The sequence below is a fragment of the Lithobates pipiens genome, unplaced genomic scaffold (genome assembly GCF_037356315.1).
Source record: "Lithobates pipiens isolate NorthernLeopardFrog02 unplaced genomic scaffold, aLitPip1_a1.2 Scaffold_23, whole genome shotgun sequence".
Taxonomy (NCBI): Eukaryota; Metazoa; Chordata; class Amphibia; order Anura; family Ranidae; genus Lithobates; species Lithobates pipiens.
In genome coordinates this window covers 115,730,655-115,754,264 of record NW_027507785.1, presented here as the reverse complement: position 1 = coordinate 115,754,264, position 23,610 = coordinate 115,730,655, and the positions used below count along the sequence as shown (strand labels likewise).

The following is a 23,610-nucleotide window of genomic DNA, read 5'->3' as shown; positions in this document are numbered from 1 at the left end:
GGGTCAAGCATGTGACATCACCCGGTGACCCCGCCCCCCTTATCCCTATATAAGTCACCGAACAATGCATCCCTGCCATTACAGCCAGAGAGAGAGCGTCGTGTCAACATCGGAAGAAGAGAAGAAGGAAGAAGAAGCAGGAATAAGAAGAAGCAGCAACAGAAACAGAAGTCGGCGGCGACAGCGAAGAGCGGGACAAGACCCCCGAAGCCAGAAGAAGACCCCCGGACGGCGGCGGCGACGAAGGAGAAAACCAAGCTCCTCCGCTAGTAAAAGAGCTAGCAAAAGAGCATAAGATAGCGGAGGAGTCCGGCGAGAAGACCCCCCAAAAAAGTCCGGTCCGTGTGTGGGCAGGTCCGCCCGATCGGAAAGTCCAGCGGACCTCCGCTGCAAAGTCTGGCGGGTTGTCTGCTGGACTAAGTCCGCCGGATAGTCTGATCGTGTGTACACGGCATTAGAGTCTGCAAAAGACTTGAGGCTGGGGCTGAGGCTCACCATACAGGCAGGAGCTACAATGGAATAGTTTATATCAGCACATATTCATGTGTTAGAGGGACCCAATCAAATTCCAGACCTAAATTGGCTCTCCAGCCAATCTGACAGAGCTTAAGCTATTTTGCAAAGAAGAATGAGCAAACATTTCACTTTTTAGATGTGCAAAGCTGGTAGAGACACAAAAGGTGGTTCTACAAAGTATTAACTCAGGGGGGCTGAGTACAAATACATGCCACACATTTCAGATATTTATTTGTAGAACATTTTGAAAACCATTTATCATTTTCCTTCCACTTCACAATTTTGTGCCACTTTGTGTTGGTATATCACACTATTACCTATAATCCCAAAAAATACATTTAGGTTTTTGCTAGTAACATGACAAAATATGGAAAATGTCAAGGGGTGTGAATACTTTTTCAAGGAACTGTACATGGCAGTGCTGCCCATAGGGCAGCAAGCCTTCCAGGCTGGATTTCTCCTCTGCAGGAAAAAACCCTGAAGCTCTGTGTCTTAGAGTATTTATACAGACTCCCAACAGCCTCAGGGTCACCCTCCCTGGGATTGGCTAGGTCTGTATAAACCATGATGCTGCCCTTTGCATTTCTCCACACCTATGTTCCAGAGAGATCTACAGTTCTCTGGAAAGCAGAGGAAACAATCAAGTCAGTGGCAGCTGAAATACTGAACAGACGGAACTAATCACATGCAGCTGCACTGATTACAAAGAGTTAGAACTAAATTTGCCTAACCCAGAAATGCAGCCACACTGATTACAACGAGACAAGCTTAATTTATCTAACAACAAAAATATAGCTTAGTGAGCCAGAACTAAATCTACCTAATCATAGCACCTAACTAGGAGGATGCTACAATACAATATACTCACCAGATGTATAAACCTCACAGTGCTGCAGAGGAAAAATCGTTCCTGATGAGAAATGATCCTGGCAGTGTCCTCCCTACACAGGGATGTAATAAAACCATCCATGTGTGCTGCTAACATTGTCTTTATCTACAGTAGCATAAAAGACCGAATTGTGACATTTGTGGAATCTGCATTTAGGTAGAATGTTTACTTTCCAAAGTTTAAAATAATTAACAAGTTCACTTCAAACCTGAGTCGAGAACAAATTTAAAAAAAAGCTACTCAGCTGTAAATACTTAGCAAGGATACACTTTTTTTGAAGATAAAGTAGATCGATCCTATAAGCCCTCCAGGTATCTTTGCGCTTCCCAACTCTACAATAAACCTTCCTAGCTTCTACCGCATTTCATTTTTATAGTTTACTACCTGGCACAAAACAGCAATTACAGACAAACCTTCAATATATGTATTCAATTGATGAAAAAAAATAAAAGTAATGCAACTATTTAAACTTATCAAAGAGTTCATGTAATTAAGTATAAAACACTACAGGCAACTTTTGATTGATTTTTGGTTTACATTTGCCCAAGTCAATTAATCGAGAATAAGTGTGCCCATGCTTCCAGTAGGCATAGGTGCAGGGGTATAAATATCATGCCTTAGCAGTAGTATACCAGAAATGTATAACTCCACGCCCATATTGTACTGGGATCATCTTCTGTTTTGCTGTGCAAAATGTAAAGTAGTATACTTTATTAATCACTACTGTATATCTGGGTTAATTTTGTAAAATGAAAGTAAGGGAAACTAGTTCTCTGACCTTCAGTTGTATGTATGGTATGAGATAAAAGGAAATGATATATGGTTTGGGCTAGGAATTTTGAGGCTAGATTGCAAGCGAAAAAGCAGAAAAGACCGTTGTTTTTTGATGTTGCAGAGTTATTGCTCTGACTCAGCGGGGGGGGGGGGCTGGGGGGGGGGTGGTGTTGTCGGATCTCTGATGAGAGTCCACTGCTTCAACACAGAGAACAAGATCCTACTCTCCAGCATGCTGACAGGGAACAGGCTTTTACACTCAGGTTGTGGATATTTTCTACAGAAAACAAGGCTTAAGACTTTCCTTTTATGCACATGGATATGTCCTGTGCTGCTTTGATGAGATGTTAGCAAAATACCATAACTAAGTAATTTTCTTAGAAGAGCTGCAGGAGTAATCATTAAAAAATTCCAATCTCTATTCAACCCCCTCACGATCTTAATCCAGCATTTCCACAATTCTATGTAACAAGTGAAGAGCCGTTCTCTGCTCAGAGCTGTAAAAAAAAATAAAAAATCCGGCAAATGTTTATCAATATTGCTCTACGCTGAGAGAACTAAAGTATCATTTAGTTCTTTTGGATCAAAGGGATGAACTTCAATCTGTAAATGAAGTAAGTTTAGCCACTTAAAGACTAAACTTTTTTCTGACACTTATTGCTTACAAGTTAAAATCAGTATTTTTTTCCTAGAACATTACTTAGAATCCCCAAACATTATATATATCTATATATATATATAGATATATATATATATATATATTAGTAGAGACCCTAGAGAATAAAATGCTGGTTGTTGCAATAATTTATGTCACACTGTATTTGCAGAGCCGTCTTTTAAATGCAATTTTTTGAGAAAAAATACACTTCAATCATTTAAAAAAACGAAACAGTAAAATTAGCCCAATTACTAAAGTACTAAATACATTTATTATTTTGAAGGCATCATTCATCAAGAAAAATCCTAGACTCAGAGGCCTTTCATGGGAGCTGTCATTGCTTGTAGAACATAAAAATATTCTTTTGATATTCTGTAACTTATATTGATGAGAAAAGTCTTAAAATAGAAAGTCTGTTCAGTTCAACCCAAAAGTGGATTTAATAATAAAATAGCAAAATATTACAAGAACAATATTAAAATGCAAAATGTAAAAATAATATTAATAATGTAGTTATATTCTTGAGATGAAAATTGTGTATATAATCAGATGTGTGTCTGTGTGTGTGTGAGACGCTAAAAGCAGCTTCCCTCGTATCTAGTACTCTGATGCTCAAAGTCTTTGTTCCTCTCCTTTTTCCTAAATTCAACATCCACCTTCTCCTACCTTCTCCTAAAAAGGCTGGTTTAAAGTTCTTGTTTGTCTTATAGTCCTACAAACTCTAGTGACAAATGTATTGAACAAACTTCAATAAACATGGGCTTCAATTCAACCACCTCCCCCTTTCATGTAATAGTCAGGGCCGGATTTCCCACAAGGCCACGGGGCCAGACCTCGGGGCAGTGGTGCAGGGGCAGCGGCAGCGCCACTCCTGCTGCGACTTCTCAGCCGCCCCCGCACTAACATAGCAGCATGGCAGGTGCGGCAGGTCTGTGCCTTTTCTAATATCACTGCACTGCCCCCTCCCTACACTGCCTGTATAATTCACACAAAAAAATGAGGTGTGGCCGCTCTAGACAAAGGGCAGGACTTTTTAAGTTAAGAAGTGGGTGATTGGTTGCTAGGCAGTGGGGCAGTCCCAGCAATAAATCACTCACTTTTAACATGAAAAGTCCCACCCGTTGTCCAGAGAGGCCAGGCTCCATGTCTTGTGTGAATAAGGTAGGGTTCTTTGGGGGGAGGGGAGTGCTGTGCTGTAAAAGAGTTTGATATTGAGAGAGGACTGTGATGGAGGCTCAGTCTGTGATTGGGTGGTCAGTCTGTGATTTGGGGGGTCAGTCTGTGATGGGGGTCTGTGATGGGGAGTCTGTGATGGGTCAGGACCAGTTTGTGATGGGGGTCAGTCTGTGATGGGGGGTCTGTGATGGGGAGTCTGTGATGGGTCAGGACCAATTTGTGATGGGGGGTCAGTCTGTAACAGGGGGTCTGTGATGGGGGGGTCAGTCTATGATGGGGGGTCTGCTATGGATCAGGTCAGTCTGTAATGGGGGTCTGTGATGGGGGTTTGTGATGAGACAGGGGGGTATGACATAAGGGGGGGCTAAGGACACTGATGTAAAAGGGGTTCTATGATGTAAAGGGGGGACTGAGGACACTGATGTAAAAGGGGATCTGTGATGTGAAAGGGGGGGGGCTGAACATACTGATGTAAAAGGGGGTCTGTAATTTCTGCACTAGCAAAACACAGGTCTCGGCAAGGGCAATAGAAAACAATTGTTTTCTATATGTCCTGTTCAAACTGCAACAGCGCCACTGCGTGCTGAGCAGTGTGGTGCAAAATGCATACCGTTTCTATGCACTGCAACTGAGCTGTGGTGCTTGAAAATTAATGAAATGTATTTGCATAAAGAACTATTTACGATCATTTTTGGGTCAAGAAAGACTTAACAGTTTCTCTTTACTTGCCATTGAGTCAGAACTTTTAAATACTTTGTCCTACGAAGATATTATCAATGAGTTTGCCAAAAGAAAAGTTAGAACTAAAAAATTATAGGGAGTTTCTTATTGCTATAATCTTGAAAGGCATTTTCTGCATTACAGAGTATTTTCAGTCTGTACAATTAAAGCCAGTTATTTTCAGTGTTCTTGTGTGTGGAGATATGTTTTTAATTGATCTATTGTAGCAGTCATCGATAAAGGATGAGAACGGTGGTGTGTGTGTATGTGTGTGTGTGTGGGGGGGGGGGGGGGGCATTGAAGGACCCGGCCTTGGGGTGGCAAAGGGAGTAAATCTGGGCCTAGTAATAGTGGAGGTTGACCAGAAAGCTAGCTCCCGAAATTCTATATTGAGGAATGTTTCTGCTTATGGAGGAGGGGTAACTTTCAACTAAAATACTAAAAGTCGATACAAAATCAATTCTAACTTTTTATCATCTAAATCATATAATACATTTACAAATATATGTATATATTCAAAGAAAAGTCCTTATTCGTATTAATATCCTAATCAAGAAGTATTACAGTATAAAGAACTAATATTCCTAACTCAAACCTCGGAATCTTAAGAAATGTAATGTGAAACCTTATCTAATTTGCGTTGGGTGGGGGGGGGGGGAGAGAACTAGCTCAAACCGAATTACTAACCTATGTAAGCTTTCCAAAGAGAAGCACAGACTGTAAAATCATATTTATTACTTTTCCAAATCTAGAAGAAGTAAATATATACAACTCAATTATACGTAAACTGTCACACAGGGGCCTTGAGATACACTTTCAAACAAAAGCATTTGTAGCAATGTAGCACTGGGGGGGGGGGGGGTTATTATATGCAAAAGTTAGCAGGTTTTTCCCATGTGTCTGTTGGTTTAAGCCCTTTTCCTTTCAGGACTCAAAAAATACTGGTCACAATCGTAGGATCGCTGATTTCTGACTTACTGAGCTCCTGATGGTGTGTTTTGGAGGTTGAGGATGTTAGATTTTCAGCAAAATATAAATAGGGAAATAAGTTTAGGTATCCTTTGCATGTTTTTTGTTTTTTCTAAACTTAACAGAGCTGTAAATATGATTATAGTATGATCTTTCACTCCCCTAGACTGAGCTAGCTCTCTCTTCTGAAATGTTTACCTTTGAATGAGAACCTCCTCCTGCTACTGAGATCATAGTCTACTATTAGACAGATGAGCAATAACTGGTGGTTTCCAGTTTGTTTTTGTGTCTTTTTAACTTTTTATTTCCTCTTTTTTTTTTAAAAGGAGTACGTGCAAACTAAATTGAAATAAATTGTTGCTACCTCAACCTACCTATAATATCATAATAGACTTTATGTGGCCACATACTGCACCTCCTATATTTGTCAAATGTCAGTCTTGTTTTGCTAACTTTAAGAACCAGAAAGCAGTCAGCTACTACACTACAGCATTACTGTTTTTGTATTGAAAATAAAATGTAACTTGTGCCGCTTTGCTGGTGCACCAACCTAACTCATCGAAAATGTGGTGAAGGACAGCATCCCACCACAACCATCAAGCAGTCATTTACTGCACTATATCAACAACATGTTTTTGTATTATGAAAAGATGCATAAAGTTCACGGAAAGATTTGCAGAACTGGTCAGATCTGTGTTTTAAAACTGATTGAGGAAGTGATGTAAACCTTTCAGCTTGGTGGGAACATCTTTAAAAAAGATCTAAAACACTAAGCATTAAAACGTGTATTATAAGCTGATCTATTTTCACCAGTTCATACAATTTTTCTTTTTGGGATTCTGGAGAACTGTTGAATCTCAACTATGTCGTGTGAGTGAACAAGGTTTAAAAGGCAGTGAAGAACAAATAATAGTTCAGTTCTAAACATCTGCACTTTTACTGCCCCCCTAACTACACCCTTTTAGCCCTTGTACACACGGTCAGACATTCCGATGGACAATGTCCGATAGGACCGCGTTGTCGGATAATCCGACAGTGTGTGGGCTCCATCGGACTGTTTCTGTCGGAGTATCCGACGGACCAAGTTTTCCAGCTGGGCTATAACATTTTCCGACAACATGATCCGATCGGACTTTGTCCGATTGTGTGTATAGAATTCCGATCGGACAAAGTGCCACGCATGCTCAGATCAAATTCCTAGACCAAAGCTATTGGCTACTAGCCTGAGCGTAGTCCCGTCCTAACGAAATAACGTCATCGCATTAAGTACGATCAGATTTTCTGACAACTTTGTCCGACTGTGTGTATGCAACAGTTTCGGACAAAATCCGACAGATTTGGTTGTCGGAATGTCCGACCGTGTGTACAAGGGCTAAAGCTGCAAAGGATGGAGGTGTTTACATTTCTTTAGTTACTTCTCGGTTTCTTGCCTAGGTAGGCAAATGATGTTATACATCCCAGGAGTCTTCAGGAGAGGAGGAGGGGTTTTCTGAGCTAAGCACACTCTCCTGCGTGCATGTTTGAGCTAAGGGCAGATGGATTCCAGGAAGTAAATGCTACATTAATAATTTACCCTTTCTCAAGATGGCCCCAGCCAGAAATGCTAGCGGGTGTTTTTCAAAGTGATTTCTCAGCAAAATAAAGCATGGGAACATGGATGGATAGGGGAGCTTGCTTTGAATATTAAAAATTAATTAAATAGTGTTTTTGCTTTCTCCAGATGCAGTAAAGATCCACTTTAACTGAATTGGATCATGCCACAACCACACCGCAACCATGTGCAATGCATGCAGTTGTGGTACGGGTGTTTAAAGGTTAAAATGGGCAGTGAGGCCGAGACATAACACCCACTCAGTCTATGATACTATGAGATCCAATGTGGATTGCACTTCAAAGTGCAACACGAGTGTAAACGAGCCCCAAGTGACCTGACTTATACAGAACTGCAGTTCACCTCCCTGGTCACAGACAATTACTGGGCAGTAAAATTACAAGACAGCTGAGGTCTCTCTCCTTTTGTCAGGAGTTGTTTGCACATGTGCACTGCAGCATACCTAATTGGCTTCCAAAGCTGCACCTTTCTTTTCTATTCATGTTGCTGATGTGCAGGATACCAAGTGAAACTCAGGCATTTACACTCGTTGCATCAAAAAGTGCATTTAAAAGTTTTAAATGCATACATAAATGAATTAAAGCTGATCCACAGGGCAGTGTAAAAGGCATATGGAAATGTAGACGTAAATACATGCAGCCCAAAGAGCCAACCAGTAATGCTTTAGTTGAAGAAACATGCTGATAGATTGAAAAGCGATGAGTTCATTGGTTTGCTGCTTTACTTCCACAATCTAATCACCGGCTTGCGGTGGAGAGGAGAGACTAAGCCCCCTTTCACACCAGGGCATTTTGCAGGTGCTATAGTGTTAGAAATAGCGCCTGCAATCCGCCCTAAAGAAGCTGCACCATTGTGTGTAGTGTGAAGGCCCGAGGGCTTTCACACTACAGCGGTGCGCTGGCAGGACGTCAGAAAAAAGTCGTGCCAGCAGCTACTTTGGAGCGGTGAAGGAGCGGTGTGTTTACCGCTCCTCCACCGCTGCTCCCCATTGAAATCAATGGGGCAGCGCTGTAATACCGCCGGCAAAACGCCGCTATTGCGGGCGGTTTTAACCCTTTCGCGGCCATAGGGTAAAAACGTCCCGCTAACGGCCGAAATGCGCCGCTAAAAATAGCTGCGTTTTACCGCCGACGCAATGGGCGGTGTGGTGTGAAAGGGGTCTTAGACATGAATGGGAAATGGTAGCAGAGGAAACTTAGCTCTTCTTCCCTGCCAGGCAGGACTTTGCTGTGCAGAGCAGATCTCTGGACTAGATAGGCAGAACTACAAATACTTTGGCAGATAGAACAGCTCTCATGTATCTATTTAATCTTTGTAATTTATATGTTTGACTGAAGTTCAGCTTTAAATAATATTTTACGATTGAAGTTCAGCTTTTCCCCTGTTTTTCCTTTGATTCCGAAAACCCAGCAAAATCACTATGTATCAATGGCTCAATTTTTAACTAATGCCGCATACACACGACCGGACTTTCTGGTAGAAAAGGTCCGACGGTCTTCCCGACTGAGATTTTCCAAATGGACTTGCCCACCCACAAAAAGACTAAAGTCTGTCCGAAAGTCTGTTCATTTTGAATATGATGACATAAGATGGGACTAAAAAAAGGATGTTCAATAGCCAGTAGCCAATAGCTGCCCTTGCGTCGTATTTTGTCCATCGGACCAGCATACAGACGAACGGTTTTCCTGATAGGAATTGAGTCAGTCGGACAGATTTGAAATATGTTATATTTCTAGGTCCATCGGAATTTATTAAAGAAAAACGATCAGACTATCCCACACATGATCGGACTATCCGACGGAATGATTCTGTCAGACCTATTCTGCCAGAAAGTCCGGTTGTGTGCACGCGGCATAAGCGTAGGGAGATTGACATCCCCAATGAGGTTAGGTTATTGTTTGCTCTATAGTTGTAGTCTTTGTGAGATAATTCTGTGAAAGAAATCAGCCTATTGTAATCTTAATACCCTTTTTCCTAAAGAACATAGTCAGTGGTTATACTTTTCTGATCCTCCTTGTTAGTAAGTCTGATAAAGGTTTCAATAAATCATTAGTCTAATGTAATGACTCCTAGATATTCATATAAAAGAATCAGCTTACTGTGATTTATCTTTCCAATATTTGTTAGGGTTGTGTAAAAATTATTTGCATAGAAGCCGATGGTAGTGCACAGCTTAAAGCAGTTTAGAAAAAGGTAAGAATCAGGTCAGAAGGAGACGAGAAGCATGTCAGAAGGAGATAAGAAGCACCTCTGAGCATCCCAGAAGCATCTCAAACTGATCTCAAAGGCAAACTGAATGCACCTAAAAGTATGCAGCATTTGGCCCTCTACTCAAGCTCTTTATGTATTAAAGTGATTGTAAGTGCCGGTTCACACTGCAGGCGCGGCGAGGCGTCTCCGACTTGCCTCGCCGCGACCTGCGGCGACCTCAGCGGCGACTTGCAGAGGACTTCTGTATAGAAGTCAATGCAAGTCGCCCCCGAAGTCGCCCAGAAGTAGTACAGGAACCTTTTTTCTGAGTCGGAGCGACTCGAGTCGCTCCTCTCAGAACGGTTCCATTGTACAGAACGGGGGCGACTTGCGGGAGCGAGGCGAGTCGTGTCGCCTCGCATCGCCCGCTGTGTGAACCGGCCCTAAAGCTTACGTTTAAAAAATAAATAAATAATAAACATAAAAATAATAAACCTGCTCTGTGCAATAGTTTTGCAAAGTGCAGAACCTCTTCTGGGGGCCTTCTGGCCTTCAGCACTTCTGGCTTCACTTCTATGGGGGCACTTGTGCACTCTTGATCCCAAATCAGGATGCTCACAGGTTTTGATTGACAGTAGCAGGAGCCAATGCCTCCCACTGCTCTCAGCCAAGCATTTGAGAGCAAGGAGAGGATAGAGCGCTGGATGGAGATCTGGCTCAGGTGAGTATTTGGGGGGTTGGAGGGGGAACAAGGTAGATTCCATATTTTCTTATCATGGATGCATTCTTTTCTATTTTAGCATTTAGTTGTACTGCACTGTGCAGTACAACTAAATGCTAAAATAGAAAAGAATGCATCCATGATTATGTTTATGCTTTGCAAGTCTTTTATTCAGGAATGACTACAAACTCAACTGTTTGTAATGCCATGGAACATCTATAATGCTCCTGGTATCCAGAGACCATGGGACCTAGACTGTCTAGGTTTTAAGTCACACAGTAGCATTTAGAATGTAGCAACTTTTTATTCATGGCAAATGAACAGTAGATAAACCATTCACTTTTACTGAAAATGAGCAATGTGGTTTATGTAACGCTACCCCCACAGGGGATGTTGGTTTTAACTATTTCTCACCCAAAGAGTACAGAGGCCACCATCCGCCCAAGCAATGGTTTATTCACTCTGGCTCTAGGGGTTTTGTCTTTTTGTACTTTATTGCTTGTAGAATGTGTAACAGGAGATGGATTAAGGCATACTTCAAAATGGCTAGAAACTTCTAAACCATCCTCTCCCCTGTTCAGGGACAGGTGAATGGCCAGTATCTGAGACCCAATAAGAGCAGTCTCCGTCAGAGCAATGTCTGACTTTTATATCCCTGAAGCACACAGTCACCAAGTATAAGTTTGGTGTCATTGCTCACAAGTTTCCAAGACAGCTGCCTCCTCTCAGTTTCTTCCAGACACTTCCCAGTGAGAGTAAGACTCCTTCTAAAGACCAGATCCCTTTGGTTAGGTCCTGCAGCCAGTTCCAGGTTACTTCCAGGTCTCCAATGCCGAGACCTCAGAGAGCATCAGCATATGCCAAAGCATGCCCCAGGGGCAACTGCCCCCTCTAAGGCCCCATTCACACCTGAGCGTAGTGTTTTAAGGCAGAAAATCGCACGATTTTACCTCACTTTTACTGAGATTTTGCAGTGTTTTTGCATCATTATTTACGGCATTTTGCCGCGATTTTGTGCAGGGCAAAAGGTCACCAATATAAAAAGAAGAAAAACGCCCAAATCTGCCTAAAAAAAAGGTTTCAGAACTTGTTTGAGCTTCAGGCATTTTGTAGCTTCTGGCTTCAGGCATTTTGCAGTGGAGATGTGAACCATCTCCATAGAGAATAATTGATTTTTTCCCCTCCCGCATTTTGTAGCTTCCTGCTTCAAGCTACAAAACGCTCAGGTGTGAATGGGCCTAAGGCTGCTAACTTCTCCTTGCTGGGGAAGACAATAATTTCAGGGCTTCAGACTATTTATCAGCTTCCCCAGCAACCATCTGGGCACACCTCCCCCAGGACTGGTTATTTGAATTCTCCCTCCCTAAGCTCTAGAAATGTCTTCTGGAGGTAGGGGAAGCAGTCAAACTCCCAGCCTGTGAAACTCTGAACAGACTAAAATGATATTTCCTCCTTTGATTACAGAAGGAGCCAAAAACTAAATTGACCTAGCATTTAGTAAAACTGTCATTTACTCTACACATTCGTATAAAGTTTGACTTTAAATTTTAGGCCCTTGTTAGGGTACTGTATATATTGTGCAAGCAACAGTTTTAGGAGAACAAAATCCATGATTGTGGGGCTTAATGTGCTTACTGCTTACTGGAAAATTAAGTGGCTTTGTTTTTTGTTTTGTTTTTATGAATACCAATAGTCAATATGTTAATATTGCACATTTATGTAGCATAAACAATAAAAGAGAGATTGTCCAATCGTTATAAAATAGTAGATTTGCATGTCAATATCATTCAGAGGTAGAAATATGTGGTAATTAAAGTGTATATCCAGCCAAAACTTTTTTCTTCGTTTTGGGTTAGATAGGGAAGAGACATATACCCTTACTCACAACATTTTACAAGAAATGAGGGTAACTCTCTAATAGTAAAGAGTTTAGTTTCAGGCCAAACCCAGTTTGGTCCAAACCCGCAGGAAGCTGTCAATTGATAGTAGACTGTCAGGCCAATCAGCTTCAACCAGAAGATTCCCCACATGGCAGCTGCACATAACAGAAGGGATTAACCAAATGACATTGTTCAGATATGGCCATGTGACCATATTTGGATAATAATATCAGCCAGCATCCCTTTCACATGTGGCTGCAGGGCAGGGAAATCTCTGGCTGCAAATTATTGTGCCAGCGGCCTGCTATCATGTGACAGCTTCCCAAATATGGTTTGGGCCAAACTAAATTGGAATCCTAGCTCATTGCTGCTCTCCAAAATAAAATAGTGTTTATTTGGTAGATTAGGGGAAGGCTAGAACTACATTCAGATTAAAATTTCTGTCCCTGTTGAAACATTTTCTGTCTGGTGAAACCAATGGCAGCAGGGCAGGAAACATAGGTAAATCTCTGTGCTGGAGTCATGAATAGCAGTGAAAACCCAACAGGAGTCCTAATCCTTTCTGTACTCTATCCAATACTAGACAAAATGTGCCATAACATACACTTTAATAGGTTCCATCCACATATATGAGCAGCTTAACATACACTTGTCTCCAAATAAGAAAAATAAATACTGAATATTTGTATAAAGTGTGGGGACTCAAAATGCCATGGATTCCTTGAAACAACTGCCTCCCATACCAACCAGTTTGTACTTCCTAGCTAGCCTGGCCTCTTTCTGCATGCTCTTACTTCTAGTTGGCCCATTCCAGGAGTGGCCAGTCTTTAAAAATTGTAAGAATTTTCAAAGCTGGCTGATTGGAGAGACAGGAATTTAGGGGGGGGGGGGTGGGGGGCAGCAGCGTTTTTGGAGTGCTGAAGTCATCTCTCAGTACATTGGGTATGTGTTCAGATTTTTTTTTATCTGAAACAATACGTAACCATTTGATATTTACTGAACCTTGGCATATAATTATGGGAAGATGCTGTCTATTTTCTTTCAGTTAGAACACCGTTAACAATAATCTTTTATCCAAATGTATTTAATAATTAGGTACAATATAGTTATCTGCTTAGTTAAAATCTCAAATACTAAGATCAGTATAGTACTTTGAAAATTGGAAACTGAATTAGACAAACATAAAATGTAATGCCTTGTGTACTCTAACAAATTGTTTTTAAATTAGTCTTTCCCTAATTTTCCTTTTTGTATGACTGCAGATAGTTGTTATCTTGTCTCCTTCTCGCTGATCATCTTAAATACAAGTCTGCATAATCCAAGTGTTAAAGACAAGCCCGACCTTCAACAATTCATTTCCATACACAAAGGTGTACATCCAGGTGGTGATATACCCTCAGAATTGCTGACTGTAAGTACAACTTTAATGTATATATTGTATGTAATGTATAGTCATAAACATAACCTGTGCTAAGAAAAATACATTAACTCCCATTGTTGGCCTTTCAAAAATACTGGCTGCTACTGAATTTAGTACTTTCTTAGCTACTGACCCGGAATAAGCATGTCAAAAGTCAGAGCTTCTGATCTATTTAAATGTTCTGGATCAGTGACTCATAAAGTACTGCTATCTCTATATAAATGTACATTTATCATAAAATTCATGATTGGAAGCAGCACAACACTTCTACAAATATAAGACTGGCTAGGCACACGCCATTGTTCTAGCCCCATCCATGAGAAGTATATACCCACACTTCTGCCCACAGTTACCAGATTACACCCATGGTGTCATCACAGCTTGTACTTCTTCTAATATGGCAGCTGCATCATTGCGATACATTGGTGTGGAATACATAAAGGACTGTGCATAGGCAAAAGGCAGCTTTTGAATACCTACTATAACAGCTATAAAATTCACAGCTGACTTGTTTTACACCATTTGAATAAATAAGGTTCCCTGTGTCTAGGTCCACTTTAGGATGTTAACACTAATATTACCCTTTCTTTAACAGGATATGTATGAGAGTCTGAAAAAGGAACCATTTAGGCTTCCGGAAGAGGAAGACGCCTGGGAGCTCACACTTGCTTTTCAGAAGCCACAGAGAGAGGGCTGGCTTCTGAAAATGGGTAGGTCTATCCTTTTCCTTCTTTTCCTACAATAGTTAGAATAGAGAAATATCATAAAACCATTTTACTTAACTGTAGTGATGACCCCCATAGGGACCAGCGGAAAATAATTTGGAGTCCCTGATCAGAGGCTGTCCTGTTCCAAGCACATTCTAGGGGTCTTTTTACCTTTTATTGCAGATTTTAAACAAAGTACAGGGTGGAAGGTTGAGAGCATTCACAGTCCTTAGGCAGCAACTTCTGGAGTTTAGCACTTAAAAAAAACTTACTGTAAGTACCTGCAGCTATGGGCAAAGGGTCATGTTCACAATGTTCAGGTGGCAGCTCTTATCCAGCTCCCCTGTAACACACTTCAGTGAAGGTTTCTTTTTGTTCAGCTCAGCTTCTATAGCAGCCTTTCTCAACCTTTTCAAAACAGGAACCCTTGAAATAATTCTCTAGTCTCGGGGAACCCCTGCTAACAATTAGAAATCTACAACTCATAATACATTAGTGTGATGGTCAGTGGGAAGATTGGTCCTTACACTTGTGGTCATTGGGAAGAATTACCTCCTTACAGATAGCTTAAAAGAACAATGGTGTTGGTGGGAACTTATCCAAGAGACAGAAATGGCCCAATGCTGAAGGAACCCCTAGAAACCTCTGGAGGAACCCTAGGGTTCCATGGAACCCTGGTTTAGAATCACTGTTCTATAGGTATCATCTTTCAAGCCCCCAGCACATGGCATGTGCTGAGATCTAGCAGCAGTAGCTTCCCTGGAACACACACAATTGCTTTGTCCCGGGGAGAAGCCTCAGGAAAGAGAGAAACTGATCTGATCCTCCCAAATATTTACCCAGCCACACCTTCCAGGTCAGCCTCCCAGGGATAGGCTAGAGTATCAAGCCAAGGCAAGGGCGTTACATAACTTTGTCAAAACAGTTTTACTGTGCACCCCTTGCCCCCTGCCAGCCAGTTTAAGATAAACCACCCTGAAATGCATACATTTAGTGATTATATCCTTTAAAGTGCACCTTACTATCTCATACTATAGATATTAAATCAACAACATAGTCCTAACAAGCAGTAAAGAGACTTTTAAAAAAACCATCTGTAGCTGCATGAACTCTGTAGCTATAGGAACTGTGGCAAAATTATCTTCAAATTTCACAACTGAGGCACTGAAATCACAGCACCCCTCTGTGGCTAAAAGAATCTATGTTGTGATCTTTAGGAATGACTACCTTCACAGTACATGCAGCTACAGAAATCAGTTGGGCTTGCTTCATTACTGCCTGTTAAAGGAGTTGTAAAGGCAGAAGGTTTTTTATCTTCATGTATTCAATGCATGAAGATAAAAATAACCTTCTGTGTGTAGCAGCCTCTGCAGCACCACCCAATTACCTACCTGAGCTCCTTCTCCAGCAGCGATTTCCACGATTCCCTCAGCCATCCAGTACACTCCTCCTAATTGGCTGAGACAGAGCAGCGGCGCCATTGGCTCCCGCAGCTGTCAATCAAAGTCAGTCAGCCAATCAGGGAATGGGGGCAGGGACAGATTGGGGCTCCATGTCTGAATGGATACACGGAGCCTGACTTGGCGTGGGGGCCCTCTGTAACGAGCTGCTGGCTGAGGGAGGGAGGGTCTAGGAGCAGCAAAGAGGGACCAGAGAAGAGGAGGATCCAGGCTGCTCTGTGCAAAACCAACTGCACAGAGGTGGTAAGTATAACATGTTTGTTATTTATTTTTATTTTTTTTAAAGAGCCTTTGCAATCACTTTAAGGATATGTAAATCATTCAATATGTCAATATCCTTAGCATAAGTGCACATTAAAGGTTCCTTTTTTTAATCTCCCTGTGTTGTGTTGGGTAGAGTCTGAAAGTGGTAGTTTCATTGTTGAATATACCTCTAGTTGTAAAAATTCCGCTCACTTGCTGTATGATCAGTCAGACAAGAAGTGAAGTGAAATCTCTAGAACAGATAATACAGAAGCAATAAGAACTTTTCCTGGATAACTCCCCTCACAAGGTCCTGTCGATTTGGGTCAATTTCCTAGAACAAAATATTCAGAATAGGGAATTGAATGGGGAATTTTGATTTGCAGGAAGCAGGGGGCAGATAAGCAAATGTGCAGATGAAGGGCTGATACAGCAACTATTCTAGTTGATAGACATATTTGCTGGTATCATTTATCTTTAGCAGCAAATCGATTAGTTTCTTCATATACAGTATTAGATAACAATCATTTGCAGACGTGGCACGGGTCTTTTTTTTATAAAGGTACAAAACTTGTGTGTGTAGATTCATAAAGAGATCCTGCAACACTGGACTTGGACTTTGAAACACTGACGTTTGCATCAATGGCTTAATAAAGGGACATTAATGTGTTTGCATAGTCTTTTTTTTTTCTTTTTTAATTTTCAATAAAGTACTGAAGAAATAAAAACCCTGTCTTTTTTTTTTTTTTTTGATCCTGTTGGGGAGATTTATGTGCCTTTGCTGTCCTGGCGACACAACTGGGAATGAGAGGAAGTGAGGGGAAACCACTTCTTAGATGGATGTGTTAGTGGAAAACAGGTGTCTGCTTTGAAGATTTCCCATCTACATCCAATCCAGTGAAAACTGTAAAATGTTGGAGTTTCCATTGCTTTATGTCTCTGTAACAAAGGTGTCACCAGGACAGGGTGGGTAAATCTGCCTAGCAGATACACAGAGAGCAATAGAAACTTGATAATGAGTCTAATTTTTCCCTTCTCAATGAAAAAAAATATACATTTTATTTTAATTTCATGATTTTTTAGCATTTGAAAATTGAATTTGTAATTTGATCTTTTTTTATCTTTATTTACTATTAATATAAAATCCTCAAAGTGACCAGAAAATCTATTTTTTATTATTGTTATTATGCAAGATTTATATAGTGCCAACAGTTTGCACAGCACTTTACAACATGAGGGAAGACAGTTTATTTACAATACAATTCAATACAGGAGGAATCAGAGGGCTCTGCTCGTTAGAGCTTGCAATCTAAAAGCATTCTAACAAATGCTTGACTGCAACTTCTTTGGTGTCCGGCAAGTCCTTACTTTGTTTCCTTCAAAAACTTTGGCCTCCAGAACAATGTTCACTTTTAACACCACATTCAGGTGTGTTAGATGCAAGGTCCCCCTGTTGTGTGCTGTGGATCCTCCCACCAACTTCTCTATCACCACTGTGTCCTATAACAATGTAGGGAATAGGGACCATCATAGGGAAGCACAATGTACAATGGTGGACCAAGTATCCATTATGTCAGCTTCTGAAGATTCTATTGGAGATTTTTAAAGAGAGAAAAGTAAGGAGTCATGGGCAAGGTCTTAGGTCTTAAGAGTCTTATTTTGCAAACAACTTTTTTAAGAACTTTATTTCAAATGACAGAGTCACCTTAACAGATAGGGCAATCCCATTGATTCTAACAGCAATAAACATTCAGGGCCCATTTAAGCTGCTGCTTTTTAATGCACACATTGCAATATGCTAAAATGCATAAAAATAATATCTGTTCTCATGTCAGAACTGCAGTGCAGGGCATTTTAAAAATATAATATGTCCATTATTTTCTGCATTTTAATGCATTGAAAAGCCCATAGTAATCAGAGTAGTTGCATTAAAACGAACATAAAATGCATTTTGATGCATTGGCAACATTTATTAAGACACAATGGTTTATGATTGTTAAACACAAAAGAAGAAAAGAGCAAGATAACAAACACCCAAGTAGGTACCACTAAAAATATATATGGTTTATTCTGTATGCATCAAAAACACAAAAAAAACACACACAAAAAAACACAGTTGGATTACAAATCCCACACGCCCCCGCCCCCCACCAATCCTAACCACCCCACACACATGACTGCTCCCCAAATATCCCAGAATGCCCCCACACCCCAACCCAGACTGTCCCCCAGACTGCTCCCACACTGGCCATTAACCCTATCCACTCCAAAATTTAAATAAAAAGAAATACATTGAAAATGCAAGTCAACAAGCACCAAATACATGTCAATGCAGAAACGAAATGCACACTGATGCATAACAGTGCACCTACCTAATAGTACAAAAAATACACCTCCATGCATGCACATAGATCTAAATGGGCCCTCAATAGAAACAAACATTTAATACATGGTATTGGTTTTGTAAAGAATTATTGGTTTCCTGGAGAAAGAGCACTGCTTCAGCAGCAGCTTATTCCATTTAGACGTTCTCCAGCTTATAGAAACCCTGTACACAGCTGGACAGGCAATGTAAGGATGAGGGATGGTTCATTATTCTTTCCCACTCAGCTGTGTGTTTAATCTGAGCTTCAGATACTGAGCTGAAGTTAGAGTTACACCTTTTGTCAATAATTCATAAATGCTCTGGGGCAAGCATACTGCTGTGTGTTGTGGTGCACTGCCTTGGCAAAAAAGGGCCAGGTCTGGCTTTAGGTGGGCTGATGTGCATTCGCAGTCAATTCAAAATGGATTCCCGCCTTACACAATGTATGATAACATGCATGATAGCATGTGCTCTAATGCACCGCAGTGTACCACAAAGTTATGTTGGGGTCCTAAAAGTTTTCAGGCTCATTACTCTTTGTAGAGTAGGTAGTTCCTATGAATGTGCCACCATGTTTAGCTGTGAGCGTCTTCATCAAGCGTCTCTATTCACTAGTCACTAAGCAGAGCCTGATGGTTTCTGTTGATGTTTCATGAATCTGCTGTAGGTTGGTTACGCATCTACATTAGGTTTTGGTGTGGCATTTCTGACAGTAATCATTACATCAGGGAAAGGCTATCATTTTTTTTTCTCTGTCCATTTTTCAGTAAATGACACATGTAATCATGAATATGAATTATTGAGAAACCACATACTATAACCCTGGCATTTTGTTCATGGGTCAGTTCCCTTTTTATAAATAATTCTGCATTCCAGCAATACATTTCTCACTTCTCATTTCTTCATAGGACTGCAAATGCTCCATTTCTAAATTGACATCTTCTTCCTTGTCACATCATCTCTGTATTATAGTTCTGTGTGTTTATTATGCGAATTTGTCATGGCTGTTTTTAAAACTGTATTTTTCATGTCATTATAAAATAGGGATGTCTTTAATCCTGGATTATTTTCAGTATTAAAAATTTGATTTAGTCCGTGACTGAGAATACAGAGCTGGAAACACCACTCTGTAATTTCCCTTAGTACTTGTAGAGAAGAGATCCAGTAGCTGTGACAGACCTGTACTTTCCTCTTCTATCACCAAACACAAGGGAGGCTGATTTAAGTAGAACTCTTCAGCACACAACATCTCCTTGTGATTAAATGTAGGATCATAGACATTTCTCTTTTATTTAGAATGGGTCTTAAACACACAAGACACAAATAAATGCAGCTCTGTATTCATTAATATAGCATTATATATTTTTGTAAAGAGCAGTATGCCCATACTTCTCTTGTGGGCCACATTAGTGCCCTTACATTTGCTCTCCTGTGACCCAGAATCAGCTGACAGCGGGCTAAAGCTAAATCCTCTAGAAGGATCTTGATTATATTGTTGGGATCTGCCCAACTGTCTGATTGTAAGCTGGCTCTGGCTCTCAGCATGTGGCAAAGCCACTCCTGCCCCTTCTATAGCCAGACGCTCCAGTAAGCACCAGAGAAACAGAACGGAGAGTGCTAACCGATAGTCACTGCTCTCTGCTCCGAGAAGTGATCTTTGCATTGAGGACTGAACAATCATTTGTCTTGTGATTGCTCAGTTCTCAGGCTTAGATCTGATGTAGGACAGCTGCAGCATTGAGGTGAGTATGTATGTTCATTATTTTTTTTTTTATTAACCCAATACATCTCCTTTAACTACAAGCAGTGTAAGCACCAGAATTTTACCTGGTATCAATCCACGTATAGCAGGACTGAAACTAGGAGAAGGAGAAGCAGCACAAGGTGTCAATCAGTCGTGTGGCAACAGATAGATCAGTTTGTCAATAATACATGTTTTGTAACTCGAATAGAGAAAAATCTCCCCTACCCTAATAGACAGAGAATGTAGTGGATCTATGTATGTAAATCTCAGATCTGGATGGGCAGAAAAAAAATATTTGGCAGGTAAAACAGACATATTATATCTTTGTATTTAGTTGATGATTGGCTGTGTGTCTGACATTAAAACGTTGACTCATTGAGGTGGAACAAATGTATATCTGGAAAGTCAGAGTGCAGTCAGGACCTATCCATATTTGTTAAAGGTCAGTGATTTGAAAATACTGCAGTAATTAATTAATCATCACAGCAGTAAACTAATAGCGGGCTAGTCAATGGCAGTCTCTATTCTTTTTTGAACCTGCGTTTTGTTCATGCAGTACACAGCGACAGGTTTGTCTTAAAACAACCCGTTATATTCCCTTTGCCGCCGGTCATAGTAGAGGTGAAAGATCTCTATCCCTGTGTCCCAGAGCATGGGGTTCAGGCTTGTCCTGATACCAGTCCAGAGGGCTATTAAATGTAAAGAGAGACAACTCTATGACCAAGCCCCAATGGGCCAGACAACATGCATCAGGGTGTATGGTTTGGTGGAAACGTGTAGGCTTACCTGTGCGGGTCAGTAGTAATGGTGATCTTTTCCTCTTTAGGTTTGCCCTAAAGGCTGGCTTCCCAGCAGTACATTTAACCTTCCTTCACTCATCTGCTCTCCTTTTATTCCTTCAATATACTACCTAAATATTAATTTTGCTCTTTTTCCACCATAAACAAAAGTGAATGGGCAGCCATATCATTATTCCACATTGAATACAGGAATAGTCCTTATGACAAATGTTCATTATGAAAGTTGCTGGTGTCTATAGCAAACATTTCCCTCATGTGATTATTGGCCAATCTAGGACTTTACCTATATGTGTTTACTATACTTTGCTAGCAAAGAAGGATGTGAAATAATATGTGACAAGAACATTCCCGTAATACACCATGGTAGTGTTGTAAGAAAGGATGGGTGTTAGTGACATATAGAAGCTGAGGTATAAAAGATGGGTGTGACCAGGATGCTAGAATAGCTTGAAATCAGAAGATAACCAGCCCTGGGGTAAATACTAGAAGATGCACAGAAATTGGGAGTTTTGTGATGTTCTCCTATTATGTACACAGTCATAAAATAGACACAACTTTTTCATTAAAAGAAAAAAAAATATTACAGAAGATGCTTAAAAAGAACATAACATCCATAGGGCAAATACAGGCCCATACATATAAAATAAGGTATGAAAAGGATAGTCAAGTTTAACGAGGAGCTTGTCTACATGTTTCTCTGTATAGACAGCTTCTTCGGGGCTTCAATCTCATCAACTAACTGAACATACCTTATAAACACATCAAGTGCGTTCAGGCTAGGGGGAGACCGTTAACAGACACCTAACTAGAGGACACCAGTCCATAAACATGGGATAGAACAAATAACCTCATCAGATGTCAAACACATCCTTTAAGTCATAAGATACCAGATTCATTGCTCCAGGGACATTGACATTGCCAGTGGGACAGAGCAGGTAAGCATAACATGTTTTTTATTTTAGTTTTTTTTTTTCAAAATTTTTCTAGTTTTCTTTTTTTTCACATTTTTGGGACCATTGTAATTTATACAGCAATCAGTGCTATACAAATGCACTGATTCCTGTGTAAATGACACTGGCAGTGAAGGGATTAACCATTAGGGGGCAGTGTAGGGGTTAAGTATGTCCTGGGAAGTGATTCTAACTGTGGGGGGGGGGGGGGGTGCGTGACTACGTGTGACACGTCACTGATCTCTGCTCCCGATCACAGGGAGCAGAGATCAGTGATACTGTCACTAGGCATTCCTCTCCGTGAGACGATCGCGAGATGTCCGTGAGACGACCCTGCTCATGGAGCTTGCAGCGCGCAGTTATTTTGCCTGTACGAGCCCTTCTGACAATGTATATCCGTGTGATGTGGCAAGCGGTTAACTAGATGCTGATTTGATCTGATGCTGCCGCTGGAAAGTTTAAACAAAATTATTGGTATACACCGCTCCGCCACCAGTGGGTAGAGGGCGTTCATGAAAGCCTATCTCTTTTTTTCCTGTAAGGAAAATCCCAATTATTATTATTATTATAATACACAATTTATATAGCGCCAACAGTTTACACAGTGCTTTACAATTTAGAGGGGGGACACCACAATTACAGTACAGTTCAATACAGAAAGGACAGGAGGACCCTGCTCGTAGAGTTTACAGAGGTGGTGGTACAAAAGATAATAGATGCGGGGAATGATTTTATGGGGGTGGCTCAGGGACAGTTGTTAGGTGGGTGTGGGATAGGCTTCCCTTAATAAGTGAGTTTTCAGGGATCTCCTAAAGGTGGACAGGTTAGGGGCTGATCGGATATACCGGGGCAGGGAGTTCCAGAGGATGGGAGAGGCTCTAGAAAAGTCCTAGGGCTTTCACACTGGAGTGAATGGAGCCGCTTTTTTCAGGCGCTATATTTAGCGCTGTAGTGTCTGAAAAACACTCGCAGTGTGACAGTCTTATTGCTCATTATCACAGTAGATGAAAATAGAACACATTCCAAAGGTGTATTGAACCCCTTTTGTATTAGTTGTTGCTAGACTGATCTATTGAAAGTAATTTGTTTTTCATGTTGGCGTTTGATAAACATATTAGAAAGTTGAAAAAATATGATTGTATTTTTATTAATAAATTCTTTATAGCTGACTAGAGGACGGTGATGGATTTAATACTTTTCCCACAAAATTGTTGTACTAAATTTGTCTGCAACCTCAACTTCAGACATTATGTCACAGGGTCTCAACCATTGCTGTCACATTGGGAATTGGGAGAGAATTGCACTGACTGATATTTATACTGACAGTGGCTTGTTGATCGTTTCTGGAAATTTATTTATATTTTCTACAGAAGCAGGATTTATGCACATTGCTGCAAATATTTTATTTGCGACAACTGGTTTACGAACGTCTGCAATTAATAAAAGTCTACATTACGTTTTTTTTTTTTTTTTAGTTTCAAAGTGGTTAAGGATAGCCCCTCTGCTGGGGTGATTATAAATTGTTACTGGAACAGAAAAGAGGAGAAATCCACCAGTAGGAACTTTCTTTCAATTATAACTTAAAGTGTTACTAAACCCAGTACCATGCATTCACTATATTTGGTCCCTCACAGTACTTGGAACATGGAAATGGCAATTATTTTAGTAAATATAAACTACCAGTGGTAAATACCTTTACTCATCAGCAGTATATAGCAGTTTTATGACTTCTACAAGTATTAACCAGTGCTCAGCTGGACACTGATAGAAGGAGTTTTCATTCTCCTCTGATTGTCCTATGAGGCTGCATGACCCC

At 40.7% G+C, this 23,610-nt stretch overlaps 1 protein-coding gene across 1 annotated transcript in view; it reads left to right on the top strand.

Moving 5' to 3' along the window:
- Nucleotides 1-23,610, top strand: part of CYTH4 (cytohesin 4) — a 156,786-nt gene that overhangs the window by 111,245 nt on the left and 21,931 nt on the right. Inside the window, exons 8-9 of the mRNA XM_077452243.1 lie at nucleotides 13,368-13,516; nucleotides 14,121-14,235. Of these exons, the coding sequence (XP_077308369.1) occupies nucleotides 13,368-13,516; nucleotides 14,121-14,235 (264 nt within the window). The remainder of the gene's footprint in view (nucleotides 1-13,367; nucleotides 13,517-14,120; nucleotides 14,236-23,610) is intronic.